General features: G+C 41.0%; 1 protein-coding gene across 2 annotated transcripts; it reads left to right on the top strand.

The window, feature by feature from the left end:
• The first annotated feature begins 108 nt into the window (after positions 1-108).
• Positions 109-18057, top strand: LOC106752034. 2 transcript variants are annotated; one of them, XM_014633398.1, is made up of 7 exons: positions 109-1542; positions 10514-11859; positions 12735-12916; positions 13562-13588; positions 14428-14661; positions 14898-15155; positions 15239-18056. In XM_014633398.1, the coding sequence occupies exons 1-7, from the start codon at positions 1443-1445 to the stop codon at positions 15432-15434; spliced, it is 2343 nt and encodes a 780-aa protein (XP_014488884.1). In that variant the 5' UTR covers positions 109-1442; the 3' UTR covers positions 15435-18056. The 2 variants fall into 2 exon arrangements, with proteins under 2 accessions (XP_014488884.1, XP_014488883.1); XM_014633397.1 differs by lacking the exon at positions 109-1542 and adding an exon at positions 5144-7547 and having other exon boundaries at positions 15239-18057.
• The last annotated feature ends 154 nt before the right edge of the window (positions 18058-18211 follow it).

The following is an 18211-nucleotide window of genomic DNA, read 5'->3' as shown; positions in this document are numbered from 1 at the left end:
GTCACGTGACATATCTATTACACGCATTTTACGTTAAAATGACTGTAATATATAAAATATGATAATAAAAAAATTTTATATTCTAATACGCGATAAATAAATCAATTTTTAATCGATTATTAAACGATTATTTTTTAATCAAACTGTATTAACTAAAAAAAAAAAGAGGAAGGGGTCGATCTTTTTCTGTAGCGTGAAAAGTGAAATTTCCTAACTTGAAAATACTTGGGAATGTTCATTTCTCATGTTTCCATTCTAGGGGAAAACTTTGTGATCGCTACTTAACATTCCGGAGATAACAAAAAAAAACTATAAGATAACAAAGGACTATATGGAAAGTTCGAGAAGAGCGTATCATGGCCTATAATATAAACGCAGAGGGCGCTTATCCCTTACAATTTTCGATGTCACGTGACCAAATAACGGTCGCGGCTGCCACGTCACCTCATGGAAAATTTTCATTCCGTTGCTTCCCTCTCCTTTTGTACATACATATGTATACACATATATATATATATATGTATATACATATATAATATATATATGTATATATATAATATACATATATATGTGTATATAATCCCTCCATATCACGACTCATACCATGTATGATCTCCCCACCACGCGTTTGCCGGCGTTTATGTATTACCTCCCACTCTTCATAAAATCCCGCGTCTCCCCACCACTAGTCACACGATACCGGATGTTCGGCAACGTCGCAACCGTTAAGTACATAAGGACCAATGGACGAGGGGGGCGCTGAAAGGGAGAGGCTTACGCGGGGTGACGCGTAGAAGAAAGAACTGGCAAACGTGTACACCACATTCAAATCTGGTCTGTACCCCGGTCCCGATCTCTCTCTTTCTCTCTTTCTCTCAATCCGTCTCCGTGTAGTAAAACAGTAGAAAACGTCGAACGAGAGAGGATCGCAGCATGCGCGTCTGCGGACGAGTGAAATGTACCGCACCGATGCGGAAACCATCGCGCGCTTCAGCAGCAACAACGGTGTGTGCTAGTGACTTATCGCGTTGAAACGTGTTTTTGTTAGTGTATACGTGTCTTTCTCTCCCCCACACACACGCACGCGCGTTCACACACTCACTCTCTACTTCCTCTCCGACTCCATTTCCGGAACAAAAGCGTGGAGTATTGCTGAAGATAGAGCAACGCGCACGCGAAAGTACAACTCTATCGCCAGTGTCCTCGTGCACCTAGACGTCGGCACGGTGGCGACGACGGCGGTCACGGCTCTCACTTCCTACCAGCTCTTTAGTCGCGCGCGTACGAATTTTCGCGCGCACACGCGCTCGGCCCGTCGCGTGCACGCAGCAACTTGATGTAAATGTCACGGGCGCGCGGCGGCAGCGGCGACGACGACGACGGCGGCGGCGGCGGTGGTGGTATCGTGACCGTGTCGCGACGGAGGTCCCACGTGTGGAAGTATGTGTATGGAAATTCAGGCTAACGAGACGAAGCAGCAGAAGATGGGCGACAAGAGCACCGACGAGGACGTACAGATCGTAGAGACCCGCATTTACAAAGGTAAGTTTTGAGGTTATGGGTGGCGGCAGAATGGCGCGTATCTGCGTCTCTCCTTACTCTTCTTCGTTCCCTTCCGTCTTCCTTTTCCCTCCGTCCTCACCTCTCCCCTCTCTCGCCCCCCTCTTTCTCTCCCTCTCCCTTTCTCTCTCTCGCGCGCGCACGCTCTCTTTCCGTCCGTTTTTCCCATTCGCTCCCTCGCCTTCGATGCACTCTCGCTCCGTTCTACCCGGTGTATCCTATACACACTCGCGGAGCCCCTTCCACAAGTAGTCGTACCACCCTCCCTTTTGCTAGCACCCAGGAGAGGTGTCTTTACGAAACACGCCTCGTGCGGACCCGGCTAACGTGGCTCACCGTGCCGGCGACTGTCAACCGGTGTCTCGTGACTATTCAGTTAGAACGTGATTGATTTGAGAGAAAATGTAAAGCGTAGTCTACAATGGTACGATATATTCATAAGAAGCAAGGGTAAGAAATTGACCAATCATAAGGAGAATAATCGATCGGTTAATTTTTCACTCTTATAAACATACTCCTATTGCTCATTGTGATATTGTTTTACGTTTTGTAGCGAACGGTACGATGACGAATGATTTTAGCGTAAAGATCAGTATCAGAAAATACCGATATAATGTAACTGACACTTAATGAAATGCACATTTAGAGAATGTCGCAGAAGGTTTATAGGTCAGTATTCATAGTAAGATTTTAGAACCTCGTCTTAAGTTCACCTTTAGTTGCTTCGTAGCCAATGAAACGATCGTACAATACCTGAAGATAAACTTAAGACGATCTTAAATATACAGTCCGACTATGAGCACCGTTTAGATCGTTACTTTTTATGTAAAGCTCAATCTTTTTATAAAACAACTCCGACATTGAAGATTACGTTTCGCAGAAAGATCGATAAGAACTTTTTTAATCAATAGTCAGGGAGCACAGTAGAATTGCTGGTAAATAAATTTTCCATGATAAATAAATATTTGACTTTCCGAGATGTCTCACTGTGACGATTAAGAATTAATAACGTCATTCACACATAAAGTCCTAATGAGGGCAAACATATTCGTATCGTTGATAAATATACATATCCATGCTGACATGGTCTCTGATCCTTTTTGTTTTGCAGACGCTTTTACTTGAAGATGATGTCGTAATTTATTTAAATCGACCGGTAAAACAATTTTCGATAGCGTGGAAGATTCGCCCCATCGTTACAAATTATATTTCATAGGAAGGGGATTAAATGGAACGCCCGTTTTTCTGTTTGCACTCATAAGAACAAAAAAGGGAAAACACTCTTATACTATGAAGTACATTTGTTTGAAGTATATTTTAGTATGCAACATGTATTATGCATGAAAACGTTATTTTCGTTTATTCATTTACACAGCTGATACGATTGCACACGGGTTATCGGCAATGAAATTTTTCTCGTGTTTTTCTTACGCAGCTTTTCTTCTGATTAATCATAACTAATTTAAGACGAACAGAAATACAAGAAAATAACACGTCCTGGTACATTCTAACGCCAGTTATGTAACGTCGGTGCGAAAACGTTATGGATAAAGGAGAGAAAGAGAGCAAGTAATTTTATTTTTCCGAAGTAATGTAAAAAAAAAAAACATGCACGGAATAGGATCCTCTTTTCGTGTTTATCGTATGAAGTAAACGTAATCCCTCTTAAATATTCTCGATATTGCCCGCCGGTGCGTTCTTCTAGCAGCACATTATTACTAAAGTATGACACACACACACACACACACATTTTCTTTTCGCGCGTCCTATACTTAACGCGCGCGCCGTTTCATAGAACCGCGTTGCCATGTAATAATATAATACGTCAAAGCCGCATGCACATCGTGTAACATGGAGCCAAGCTCGCTCGTCGTGCTGCCAGTGTGCGGTCGCGCGCGCGTTCGTCAGCCGGCTCTCGCTCTCTCGCATGTGTACACTATGCGCGCGCGAGCGCGCACGCTATGTGCACGTTATATACAATGCGAACGAGAGAGCTGGGAGGGACATGTGCGGCCCCACGGTACATAATATATCCGCCCCTATGTACTACATAAGGAGCGAAGAGTGATGTAACAAAGAGGCAACTGCGCCGAAGATAGCCGAGTGCGGCCGAGCGCGGTGGGTACGCCTGGCGCAAGTCGCACGCGTGCTTTCCGTGTAGGAGAGCGCGCGCCGCGGCATATACAGCACCGCGCCGAAGCTCCGTCAGCTGCTGCGAGTGAACGGCGCCATATGCAATTTTGCGCGAGTTGCGCAAAAAATATATGTATATATATATATATATTTATATATATAAATATATATATATATATATATACGTACATACGATGCGCGCGTAAAGGATGGAGGCGCGCGCGCGCGCGAGCTGTGTTCCACGCCAGACCTTTTTCATCCGCTCGGCTTCGACCTTTGCTCTCTTTACGCTCTATATTACCTTCCGCCATCCGAGAGAGAACGGGAAGGCGCGAGCGGTGACCTTCATCTCTGTCGGCTTTATTTATCTGTCGCGGGAAGGAAATGCACCTTATTAGCGCTCACTTGCGAAATTGATTTGCCTTTGCGCGGGATATCGAGCGCGCTTGCATTTAGAGTCCGTCTTGCGCAACAATCCGCCCGTCCATCACGGTCATACTTTCGCAAAGTGTAGAAAATAGGACGCGCTATTATAGATAGAGCGATCGGAAAGTGCGCGCTTGAGCGAGAGAGCGCGAGCGAGAGAGGAGAAAAGAGGATAGAGAAAGCTGAGTTATAGCAGTATATGGATAGATAGGAGGAGACTACATCCGTCCCGTCGCCATATTGTTCTTTCGGTAATCCTTACCCCTCTTCTCCCTCTCGCTCCATCTACGCCCGCGAATCTCCCTTCCCCCCACTTTGCCGTCTTCCCCACCTTCGGCGCATCCCCACCTCACAATCCGAACCAAATAACCTTTGCTCGGCATAGCAACAGCGGCGATAGAGGGCTACTATAAATAGATCGCTACGACCTTCCAGTGTTGCCAAAACGACAGGCCCAATATGCGCGACGCAGTAAAACTAGACGCTATCAAGGCCACGTCGGCCATTTTGCGACGGCAACACCGCAATAGTTTGTATAATGATACCATTTTTTCCCTTTCAACGTAGAACATTATCGTTTTTGTACACGTGATCTTATCCCATTCGCGTTACGTATCTAAGCGCGCACACGCGAGAAAATGGCGGATTTTTTTTTTCAACGAACGAACATGCGCACTTAAGTATCGCGGGGCGGAATTTTGGGAACTTTGTTCGAGGAAGAGGTCAGCCTGGAACGACATCTAGGAAATCTTTAATCCGGCTGCACGGGCCATCGGTGAAATATATTCGCGATAGCAATTTTTTTTTTTTTTTTTATTGCAAGTTTCTCAAGTATCGATCAAGCGACGTTGCTTTTCCACCAGCGCTCGTTTCTATGTATTCGTCTATATGGTTGAAAAGTGAGACAAGAGAGGGAGTGGGCGTGCCCGGAGCGCGTGCGAAAGCCGGCAACGCCGCGCTCGTAAATCATGATTAAAATAATAAGTATAATACATATGTAGTACATAAGCGACCGGCGGGTTTATATACGCAAGAGCTGCGCAATGGCGCGAGCGGAACCGACGTCTGGCTGGGTTCTGCGCAACTTCAGTGCCCCCACCCCCGTCCCACGGTCTCCCACCACCGTGGCAGATCCCGCGGGTGAGTTCCAGGAGCGACGGAGACTACGGCGGACGACGAATCAAGCGCGGGCGTTAGAGGGGCGGGAGGGAGGAAGGGGATATAGGAGGGGAGCGGGAGGGGTAGGGCACCTGAAACCACCACGACTATATACCCCCCGTGTGCGTTTACCAATCTTGGCACTTTGCCTGAAAGAGCATATCGACCGTACAGCGTTGTCACATCGTCCGCGCGATCTTACACGCCGGCTACTCTTTGAGCGGTATGTACCTAGGCTCCTGCCACCAAACGGTCCATGTCACACGACTCCGGTCGTACACTCTACTATGCCTACCTAGAGAACGAATGAGAATCTAAGAAAACTGCGATCGACACGTTCGCGCATTCGATGGAGAATTCTTTTTAAGATCAATACCGTGACATGTGACGTAGTCATGTCGACATTTGCGGCTTTTTGTCATCCATAAAAATAGAGAGATCTTTAGATACCGCCTGTTCCTAGCAAAGAAGCGGAAACAACGAGTCCAGTTCGGATTCTCTCTCTCTCTCTCCCTGAAAGATTCAATTCTGAGACAGACCGGTACGATTTCTAATCAAACGGCTGGAGCTATTCCTAAGAATCCTACTTCTCACGTAAACATGACAAGATGGACGCTCCACTTTCTCGATTTTCTCTTCCATCTTGTACTCGAGTGTACCGCGTACACGAAAAAATGCTGTGCTATTCGCACATTTAATTGAGTATCGAACAGTCGTGAGATGAATATACATGTGGACGCGCTGATCCTATATCGGGAATTTAATTTACTTAAACTTATTTAAGGGAGAGAGAAGATTCATTGGCGAAGATGCGTCTCGATAGCATTTATTTGCGATCCCACAGTCCAATATCTCATCAGAATTTACAGATTCATTATCCGATACGAATCCACGATCAATACGAATTTGACGATTCTGTGTTACGTTTCAGGGAGGGAAGAAGGGGGGGAGGGGGATTCCGCGACTATTTACACTTGGAACTACGAGTCGGTCGATTTTTCAGCGATCAGTGGATCCCCGCACCTTGGAACGATGCCCTGCTAATGTTAAGCATTAAGCAGGCGTACACAGATCGGAAAAGGAGCGATTATCCTGTACTCATTCATATATACAGGCTGCTCGCAGAACCGCCATAACAACTATGAACTCGTCGTATCGACCGATACCTGCCACAATAGCCAATGGCTCCTACAATCATGAAGGCAAGATACAGCCGGAGATCCACTAGACATCTCCGTGCGGACACTTTCGGACACTTAGCGCGGGGGCCGATGACACGTCCGTGCGGAGGCATCGCGCGCGCGGTCACTGTCGATCGCGTCCTCGATTCTCCAGGCGAAGAGCCGCGCCGTATTCCCGCGGATATTCCAAGAATGCAATCCAGCTACGTACCGCGGCGCCGCGACGACGTACCTAGACGCCGGTACAGTCCGCGCAAAGAGTCGGAGAGATCGCGGCAGCACTCTCGACGGCTCGACACGGCCTGAAATCGGAGCTTGAACAGAGCGGAGGAGGAGACCGCGCGCGCGCGCGGCACCATAGTGCGACGGTGTCCTCGTTCGTGTGAGCGTCGGGATTCTTGAGAAAGCTCCGACGGCCCGCGGAGCTACGCTCGGACAAGCGGCATGCACGTAGTCGACGGTGAAGTACCCCGTCCTCCCCCTGTTTTACCTACACCCTCGGCGTATCGAGCGCGGTAGTGGTGGCGACGACGCGCGGTGGAGGTGGCGGCGGCAGTAGTGATGAGGATCTTTCGCGCCACCTGGTATAATAGTGTCGGCGCACAAAGTGAAACGTCGTCGTCTTCATCATCGTCATCATCATCGTCGTCATCGTCATCGTCCGGGGAAAGCGTGAAAAACCTGTGAAAACCGAGAGCGCAAAGGGATAAATTTCCCATGCGGATCGTACATACGATCGACCATCCATCGTCGTCGTCTCCGTCGTCGTCCTCATCTTTCTGGCCTCTCTTTACGCCCGCAGTCGTGTAACATGGATCGCGCACCGTACCGTCGACGGTGCTTCTAGACGGACGGACGGACGGACGTGCTGCTGCTATAACCTCAACGGGGAAGCAGTGTGTGTCGCTGCCGCCCAGCTACGCGTCGAGATGTGATTTCGCGCACTGGATTCAAGAGGACCCTCTTCATCGTCGAGGATGAGGAACGGCTTCACGGATATACCAGTCGCGAGTGCGGACAGCAGCACGGACGCCATATGGCTCGAGAAGAGCAGTCCGTCGCGGACAGCAGCCGAGCGAGTGTCACTCAGTAGGTCTTCATCTTCGTATGTCTAGCTGTGCGCTCGAGTCGCGAAGTTCCCAGCGGCCGCACCGATTTCAGCCTTTCTCCGCCGTCCTCGGCTATCTCTGTCGCTCCCTTTCGCGCTCTTCCCATCTTTCCCTAGGCTTCTGTCGAGCTGCCGTAGACACATGAGAATTGTTCAAACGGATACGCAATTTTTCCGTGTCTACGACGTCGGATTGTGGCCGAATAGCGGATTCGGTGTGCCGTGTGTGAATTCGGGCTCCTCGATTCTCCCCGTCGAGATCGCTGGATTGTCAAGCTGTAAAATCGCCAATTGTGCAGTGTTTACGTTGCTTGGCGTTGCTCGCGCTAATCGCATCATCGTGCCGCACGCCGTGATCTGTTATGCGGTGCGCAGCGTTGTGTGTCACCAAGTGCGCGGTGCTGCGACGGTGACGCTGCGCGGCGACACGCTCCAGAGCGATCAATCGACGATCTTTAATTCAAGTGCGTCACGTGCGCGGTATTTGGGTTTTAGCTACTCGCGAGTTCACGCGCGACACAGCTTATTTGTTTGNCTCTCTCTCTCTCTCTCTCTCTCTCTCTCTCTCTCTCTCTCTCTCTCTCTCTCTCTCTCTCTCCGCTTGGCCACGGGAATCATCTCGATTGTTGTTCCGGCCCAAGAAGTTAATGTGTGACAATTGAGTCTATTAATCTTCTTTTCGAGCGGAAAAATTCCGCTCGCGATTCTAATACGTGAAAATGCGCGATTATTGTGCCGATTGTTTTGTGAGAAAATTCGTTGGCTTTGTTACAGAAGGGACGAATAGTAGTGAATAATATGTGTATGGTTAGTCGTAAAAAGTTTGCAACATTTTTTTTTTTCGATAAGTTTACCAACGTATCTTGTATTTAATAGAAAAATGTATCTCCTGGGAATTACTGGAAAGCAAATTCTTCTATTGAACACGAGATGCATTTTCGAAATTTATCAAAGAAAAAGTGTTTCAACTTTTTTGTGACTGTGACCTATACCTTCCATTTCTTGCAATTGGATCCAACTTATATACGGTATATGTTTAGTTTACATCAAAGGTACACGTAGGCGATAGGCGATTATAAGAAATAATTTCTTATATTTTCATCTTGCCACTTTTTCATGCAAAATCCAATGATTTTCTACATTATCCGTTAATGACTGGCGATTAACAAAGGATATATTTCACTATAAATAACATAAGTATGCTGCCAGAAGAATTCCTCATGATAAAAAGTATATCTAAGGATAAAATAACATAGAAAAGTGTAAAAACTAAAGTATAGGATAAAACGAAGTAAAGATATATAAGTGTTGTAAAAATAGGCTTGGAGAAATCTTAAAAGAAATTCCGTTGCATTTTGTAGGTGCATGAGATTTTTTTTTCAACTATTCCACCTGTTATTCTTCATAAAATAATATGAAGGTGATCGAAGAGTGAATATTTTACGAAATAATTCATATTTCATATCGAAAAGTAATGGGAAAAATGTCAAGTATCTCGGAAAATATTTATCTTTCGATTATCTTATTTACATTTATGCGTAAAGTAACCAGGGAATTGATGTATGTTAAGAAAATCATATGATTCTATTTTAAAGAAAAATGTAGGTGCATCGGTACATTGTTCGAAAAAATATAACTACAGAATGGTAGATTGTACTAAACAGTGACAGATTTTCCTCTACCACTTTTTTTTATCTTGATTTAGAAGAAAGCCATGACCCAGTTAGAATCAGCCTGTATAGGAATAAATAAAATAAAGAATAATCTCGAGTTGAGTTCGATGACGAACTTGATAAGCGTCAATAACGTAGAAGCAATGTTCAGAATGGAATGTTACATAAATATTGACACGATATCACGCTGATTTTTTTGTATTTTTTGCACTTCTTATATAAAATTCTTTATATAGATCTTACATAAATGTAAGTATGATGTAAATATAAATGCGACGAGCGCATGCTACTCTGTTTTATTAAAATGTGTAAGAATTTTTCTGTATATTTTTCGTATCTTTCTCTAAACATCTATATTTAATTTGAGAAAGGTATAAAAATATTAAAAATTGAAATTTTCTTTGGTGCATTGATATGTACAAGTTCTGCAAGATTTTCTATATCAGATAAATCAGATAAATATTTGCTTTAATTGATATCTAGAAATGTCAATTATGAAATTTTTTATCAGCTTCATCACATATTGTATAATGCTCCATTTTCACAGGTAACTTCTTTGCGTAAAAGCGTTTATAATTCTGTGCAACCACATGCGACGTAATATTTTGCAGAAAAATGTCAGTATCCTATGATTAAAATTTTCAGGCTTGTAGGGTCTCTTCATAAAATAAAATTGTAATTAAATTATTCCTTGACCTCGTGTGCAGATACATCGTGTTCTCGATGTAACGTGTATCAAATAAGAAATTAGTTTAATTACACGTGCAATTATTATCTATAAACACAACTTATGTACAATATAACTCAAGCGCGATATACAGGGTGTCCCGAGGAGGAAATGAATAAACTTTTAGAATATGTTCTAGAATGTGTTCTTGCCATTCTAAGCAAAAGAATTTGGGTACACTATAGTTAATTACTATAATCAATTCGGCTCAGTGATTGTGATATGAAAGATTTTATTCTTGTTAGTAACGCAAATTTCTGGGCGACAACGGCCCTGCCTTACTCTGGACTTTTTTAAGTGAGGTTGTTTGAAATCTCGTGTATACAATGACGGTAAAGCAAAAATCAGTCAACCGTTAGTTAACTAAATAATAGAGGTATAGAGACAGCATTCACATTGAACTTTGGCCAATTAGTTAGTGGTGATCTATGGCACAACGGTGTGTTTAGAAATAGAAAAAATTACCCGTCTCGATAGCTCAGCCGGATTGACCTATAATGTATCTGAACTCGAGCAAGCTTGTGCAATATACTTTGTCTTTCTGCAGATTTCGATAAAGTCGTTGTGAAACAAGAACGTCAGGAAGATGAAGCGGAGATCTGTGAGCTGGCTGCCAAAATGGTGGAAGCAAACAAGGCGAAAATGTCGACTATACAGGTGCAACAAGCGAGGCCGCAGTGTCTCGTGTCACAGCCTAATCTACCCGGTATCCTCGGATACTTGAATAAACGGCCGAACGAGACGTCCGTATCGAAAGCTCCGGCCGACAGTCCAGACAGTAGAGTAGTACCACCGTTGGATGACGAAAGCCACAGAGGACGCTTTGGCTGGACCAGTTTCGACGAGAATCACATACCCTATATATATCGCGTCACCGAAAAGTATTGCGCCGTACGCATCTTAGAAAATAAGCTTCTCAACAAGTACCTGAGCTATCTACACTCGGACATCTATAGCTGCACCTGTATAAGGAGTTATTACATCACGGAGGCGGAAAGCAAGCTATTCAACGAAATCAACGGTAAGCACTGCGAGAATCAGTTCGGTAGGGAACAGTTTACGTGCAAAGATCTGGTGGTGCGTCTGATAGACGCCAAGGAATTTTATAAGTTTCTCGACGTGTGCTACACGAAACTTACCGCCGGTACGAATCCAAGTGTGACTAGCGGCCGTAAGGCGGAGAAATGCGGTTTTATACGGATAAACAAAGAGTCGGTGGTTCCTTATACGGTGAAGGACGGCTTGCAGTACGTTCCGCTGTTTTATTTCGAGGGTGAGACTGAGAACCTCAAGTTGAAGGCGGAGAAGCTCGAGGGCTGGGATCTGTCTTACTTGAAGTTCTGCTGCAAGGTACAGGGTATACGTAACGAACTGTTTGCTAGTGAAACGTGCTCGGTGATTAGTTTGAGTGATATTAAGAGTTACTTTCCGCCGGGCACCGGCTTCGAGGACTATTGGCCGAGTAAAGTTATGGACTCGCAGTTATTAGTGAATAGCAATGGCGGTGGTAGCGGCGGTGGATGGACAAAACAGCCGCCTACGCCGCCGGCGAGTAAGCCTACTTCCGTGCAAAATAACGCGAGTAAAGTACCTCTGAGCGCGCGCGCCGCTCCAATGCCTAATATAATGCCGCGAGGAGCTGCGGCTGCACCGCAAATACCGCGAATAGGACAACCGAGGCCAGTGGCTACCACGCACCCTGCACATTCTTCCCCATCGGGACTTCCCTCCGGCAGGTCGAACATGGTGTCGCAATCTATGCTGAATACCGTTCAGGGTGTCGTTAATGGCTGGACCGGGCTCGTTGGTGGCCAACCAGCCTTTCAGACGTCGCTCGTTTCCCAGGCAAACTCCATCATACGAATGCCCAATGCCTCTCTCAATATGCATAACGTAAGTTCCCACTTAATTAGCGGCGCATAGAAGGTAAATCTTGCAACAAAATTCGCGTTTTTCTCCAGTAATCAACAAAAGATATTTATGCAAGTTTTAAGAAAAGGGCATGACATTTCTTGGGGAAAAACAAGTTTGAGCTTCTCTAGTTATTGACGCTTAAATATTTCGTCGTCGTCTAAATGGACTAGTGTATATTTTGTATTAAAAGACCCTGAAAAATTAGCAAAGGCCTTTGTATAAGGTTCGAGATCTTGACCTTGAAATTATTCCGTCTCCAGAAATTGCCCTTGCTCCAAAGAACTTGGAATTCTCGACTTCTTACCATTTTTCTTATTGCAATATAAAGAAATTGTAACGTGAAATGGGGGGGGGGGAGAACCTCTGGTCGGGAGACGTGTTTATTGTTGTTAAAACATTCGAGCTCTTGGACGGTAGTCCTGGGAGTTGAGTCTCCGGGTAAAAAGACCCAAGAAATCTCAATGCCCCTTCCTTAAAACTTATATAAATCTCTTTTTATAATTTGTTTTATTGATTGCTACAAAAAATGCGGTTTTTGGTGGAGCAGTACTTGTAAACATTTACCCAGAAAAATGGAGTAAGACTTAAACAGTAAGGAAATTGACCAACCAATCGATATATTTCTTCAGGTTTATTCCATACTGCTTAAGCTTTATTGCTTATGTTTTTCTATGTACTCTCAGTATTACTTGTTTTGCTCTATATAGATGTTGTGCTTGTCTTATTGATATTAACTTGAAATACGATATGTAAACTTTCATTGATATTCGTTTCAAATGTGCGACGATATCTAAAATTTAACACGTTATTATTATATTCATTCTCACATCTAATGCTTAATATTTTATTTTTAGCAAATGCCTGCTGCCTCTAAAACTTACTCCCAACAGTCTAGAAGTAGGGCAAGTAATAATGCGGCAGCAGCCCCATATCCTGGAGTCTACAATCCAGTTACAACCATGCAAAGTGTAGCCCAAGCTCAACCACCACCACCTCTTGTAAGAGCAACTGCTCATACCAGCCAACCTAATCTGGGGTAGGTGTTAATTGAGATTTCTCTTTCTATCATAGCTTACTCTATACATACGTTTATTATAAGCTCACAAAGTTTTAAATAATTTCAAGAAATTCCTCAGTTTTTCTTATTAACAGTTTTCTTTAGCAACAATGTAGTATTCTTACTTATAGAATGAATGCTTGCTTTCGATATAGCAAAACCAATAATGACTGTATAATATCTGATCAAAATTGCCTGTTTATTTTATATCTTTACACAGAATTGTGTTTAAAGTCAGACAAATCTCTCGTGGACACAAAGTAGTTTTTCGAAAAAAGATTATGCTTATCGAATTTTGTGCGAGCACAGTTATAAAGATACATGATACATAGTGCTAAATGGATAAAAGTTTGTTTAAAGAAAGACAATTTATAAATGTGTCGTTTCCTGGTCATATGTATATTAATGTTAAAATAATCAGTAAAGAAGAGAATTTTCACACTTTGTATAGAGCACATTAAGCATGACATGTCGAGCATTAAGCTTATTTCGGCTTGTGAAAAATTGTTTTTATATAAATCTAAAAATTATTTATCGTATACGAAAGATTATTTATTATATGTAGAGTATTTGCACTATAGCTTTCTGCATTTGTACATACAACGTATGATTTTTTTTGTATAGTTATCCCACCTATGGGAAGGATGACTGGTGAGTCCTGTAAAATGTACTATAGTCGCATAGACTATCATGAAAAGTAAGATTAGCATGCACAACTTTAATATTTACATCAATCTGAACCGTACAAATCAAAATCTAATATAATCTAGTATTAATACTTATACTTAACAATTATTTTTTTATTAAAAATCTTCTCATACACACAATTCGCATATACATAAATTCCTTTTGAAACTTCTTTGCGTGTACAAATAATTTACTTATTCGTGTAAAATAGTTTTGAAATTTATAACTTACGACAATAATGTATGTGTAACTTAAAAGATTGATATTATACTATATGCTGTGATATGTCACATAACGAGTTTTCATACATTTAAGGTCTCATAGCATTTATGACTGATTTTATAGACTAATGCTGTCATTACAAATTGAGTGATCTTTGCGCAGATATTCATTTGAGAGAGAAAGAGAGAGAGAGAGAGAGAGAGAAAGAGAGAAAGAGACGGAAAGGGAGAGAAAAAGAGAGAAAGAGAGAAAAAAGAGAGAGAATGTTAATAAGTTATATATTTTTCTTCATAAATTCAATTATTTTAACTTAATTGTGGCTTGTAATATGCATAAATGTTGTACAGATATGTTGTTTAATCACGTCTCTGTATAAATTGCATATTGTTCTTGATGTTGCAATGTATTGAGCGAATAATTTATTAATTTAAGTAAGTAAAATGTAATATATACAAGTAATACAGGCATTTATATTGCTGAAAACATTAAAAGCTTTAACGGTTGGGAATAAATGTTATAAAATTATAATCGATTGTCCTGCGGGAAATACTTGAAAATTGAATCATTTTTATAAATTTCAGGGTGACTACTACATATAATGCAACACCCACCTTAGGTGTACCTAATGCAGTCACGGCAAGTACATATCCGCAGATGCTTGGGTTGAGTGAACAAGTTCAAGCTTTGATGCCAGTGCCTACATCAGCACCAAATTTATTACACCAACAGCAGAGGCATACACCTGTGCATAGCACGTCTCTTAACAAGTTTCCACCTCCACTGATACCAGTTAATGGTAACAATGGTAGCTCCAGGTGTTTATCATAAATTTGTTATTTTATAATCAACATTATAAAATTTACAAGGAATCGAAATAAAAAGAATTGCAAAAGATCAAAAATAAAAGAAAAAAAATTGACAAATAAAAGGATCAATTTTATAATATACGTCAAATAAAGGATCGAAGAATTTCGATTACAACAAAACATAAGTAAAAAAAAAAATTTTTTTTTCTAACTGAAACCGTTTTCACGTTGAAGCTATTTTTCAGGGATTCCAGAGGTAGAAAGCCTTTAATACAAATATCGGAGTCACATGTATCTGCCTGTCATGTACAACCATACCAGATACAGAAAGCTCTTGTTGAAGAAAAAATGGTACCCTGCATTAACTTTAAACCTTACATCTATACCGAGTTGTTAATGACTCTTCCCGACTTTATCTCTCAATACTTTCCTGCCTGTGACATCAACAGTTGTAGACAAGTTCTTACAGATGTTCTACATATAGATTTATATCAAGGAAATAGGTAAATAGCACATGCTTTTAGGGGTACTCGGCACATATGAGTATTTATCCTAACGAGAGAAACAATTCATTTGTATTTTATAGACTACAAATGAAGATGTTGATGGAAGCAGGCAAGTGTTCTTCGCTAACCGAAGAACTACCTTTAATACAAATTAGGAGTGTCATGAAATATATGCCACAGTTCAAGTATATGTTCAACAGAGCAGATATGATCATGCCTGTGCCGGCACACTCTTCCGAAGAGCATGCTGCCAAAAAGCGCCAACGCACCAGCTAGGATTGGCTACAGCCTTACTGGCCTACTTACGATTACTACCATTCGGCATTCTAAAAAAGCCGATAATGCTTCGACTCGCGTACGATAATATCGAGTCTAACAATATTTGCGAGATAGGCAAGGTGTTGTGGGGGAAAATCTCGTGTTCTTGACGCGCAACAAAGTGCACACAACTAAAGGAATAAAGTTTGTGTACAAGTGACATAGTGCAAGCTATTTCTTTCTCCAAAGTACATCTATCTACATTGGGTAACTGTAAATAAAATTAAAGTGTGTAAATTTAGAATATTACAGTCGACGATTCATTCATTTATGTAAAGCGATCTACTTCATTTCGCGACACCTGTTACGATTGTCACAGGGCATAAGTAGATCCGAAACAAAACATTCTTCTTTTCGAACCAGATGTATCCATTCCACACATATTAACATATTACACGCACACAAAAACGAGCGAGCGTGCGCGCGCGCGTGCTCGCTCACATACACGTTACTTTATTTTCTACCTCTTTGCAACAGTGAAATAATTTTTTTCAGATTGTATATTCCACGATATTCTCGTTGAATATACGTATTGAATATATGTATCTTGTGTGTATGAAATAATTTTGTTTGAGAGAAATTTCGGAGAAAGAAAATGCTGTATTCAATTTATGAATTGACATGACGTGCTATATAGAGTTATTCAAAATGAATGACCTATTTTGCATATTGAATGTATCAATACCATGTATCAATACAAAAGTGAAAAGTGGAAGTAAAGTGGAAAAATGAAGGTAATGCTTCTTCAAGTTCCTAGCTATTACTAGTACATATTCTGATAACTAGCCGCATGTTAATTTAAAAAGTGTTTAAACCAATAATTCACTGATGGTTTATGCAATAAGTTTATGTGAGTTTTTATACAATTTTCATGAAATTTCTTTAATAAAATCGTTTTGTCACGTAATCTCGAACAATTTTCGTCTCAATTGTTTGACAAATGCACTATGTATAAAGATGTGATGGAACGTATCAAATGGAATGATAGCATGAAATAAATGCCTATCCTTTGTGAAAAGATTGCAGTAAGCAATATCCTATGGACTACATTTGTAATACAGAATACACCATAGAGTTTACATTTGATATAATTCATATAAAACCTAAATATTTTCGCACAGTGATATTTTCGGCAAAAGGAAATAGAATTGACGTCATTTCATGTGTTTGTATTGTAACGTGCATTTATGAGTAATATTTTGCGATGTTGCTGCTGCATCTTCCTGAATTACAGGGAAAAATGTTTGTTCCAAAACGACTTACGGACGGCAAGCTTTCGGAAATTTTGTTAACGCGACATTTCGTGTTTATATTCAGAAAATTTTTCACCCTCGTTGAGAATCAGTATCTTATGATGGGGTTGACGTGAACGTTTCGGCAAATCGAACGATGGATTGCATGCGTAAAAATAAAAAAGAAGTGAAACAGTATAATACGCGTTGTGAATTTAAAAGTTATGTTAAATATGAACGCGCGCATTGCGAATAAAGTGATAGCGATATTTGGCAGAAATTTTGATTAAACGGATGTAGTTTGTGTCCCAGGAACTGTTATGATTCTTCCTAAAGCACCGACATTAAATGTGTGTTATAACTAGACTTTACGTCTACCCCCTTCATAGATACGTTGAATTTTCATATATAGAAAAATGTCCAAGGTACAACGCTTATATGTAGAGAAAACTATTAAATTATACAATTGTGTGCGTGACACGACAAAAAAAGTGCGACAGTGTTTAAGCAGTGAAAATTTAATTAACCTTCGAAGCCACATAGAATTGGTCTTCCACATATTGATCTGCAAATACGTCAGAAATTGAATTTTGGTTATTTTGTAATAAATTATATTTCGAGATGCCGACATTTATTGCGGTATGTTGTCGATGATGTTTTTTATTTCACATTAATAGATCACAAGATGCGATAGTTCTTATCGTTTCAAACAACGCATAAGATGCTATTTTAACTCTTCTCGATGTGAGAAATGAAGAGACAGAAGTAAATAATTATTATCAACCGGCTACTTTCGTCACTCTCTCTCTCTCTCTCTCTCTCTCTCTCTCTCTCTCTCTCTCTCTCTCTCTCACTTTAGCATAAGAAAACTCTGAGAAAAGTATAGATGGCAAGCAAGTGTATATAAACAAATAATTATAACGACTGATTCACGTTGGACATCGTGAATCTTCCATGCAAAACATAAATTGTTTGGATATCCTATTGTAGTGAATATGGTGTATTTCTGAGTAATATCGATGAGTAATATTTTGTCGTATTACAATTCGAAGCTCTTGCATTACTATTCGGAGATTCGGCAATGGACTGGTAATCTATTTTCTTTTATTTTTACGAATGATTCAGGGATTCGTAGGAAAAATTCAATAAGAATATAAAAAGAGGAATATAATGAAATAATTTATAGTTATTCGGATCCGGTCCAAACGTTAGAGAATATAATTATTTTTAATATATTAGATTAGTATGTTTATTTGTTAACATCTGTTATAAAATAATATGTATTATACTTTATCACGCTATCGTTTGTACATATTTAAAGTATAAGAAATAGGAATATTGCATATTCCAAATAAATTCATGATACAATCAATGAAACCTGGTTGTATTTTTTACTACCAAACGTTTCATCCGCGTATATTTTTAATCTAACGTGTACTTATGCTATATATATATGAATGTTGCTTATATTTAGTATATATATATATATATACTAAATATAAG

Source organism: Dinoponera quadriceps, unplaced genomic scaffold, assembly GCF_001313825.1.
Source record: "Dinoponera quadriceps isolate SergipeBrazil2010 unplaced genomic scaffold, ASM131382v1 scaffold424, whole genome shotgun sequence".
NCBI classification, from domain to species: Eukaryota; Metazoa; Arthropoda; class Insecta; order Hymenoptera; family Formicidae; genus Dinoponera; species Dinoponera quadriceps.
The sequence above is the reverse complement of the archived record's forward strand: the minus strand, read 5'-3'. Positions and strand labels throughout refer to the sequence as shown.

Excerpts from the sequence above, each read along its gene's own strand:
- LOC106752034 (XM_014633397.1), top strand. The coding sequence starts at position 7,436 with ATGAGGAACGGCTTCACGGATATACCAGTCGCGAGTGCGGACAGCAGC. Across the intron at positions 11,860-12,734 it reads CCTCTCTCAATATGCATAAC|CAAATGCCTGCTGCCTCTAA; the intron begins GTAAGTTCCCAC and ends TTTTATTTTTAG. Across the intron at positions 12,917-13,561 it reads ACCAGCCAACCTAATCTGGG|TTATCCCACCTATGGGAAGG; the intron begins GTAGGTGTTAAT and ends TTTTTTGTATAG.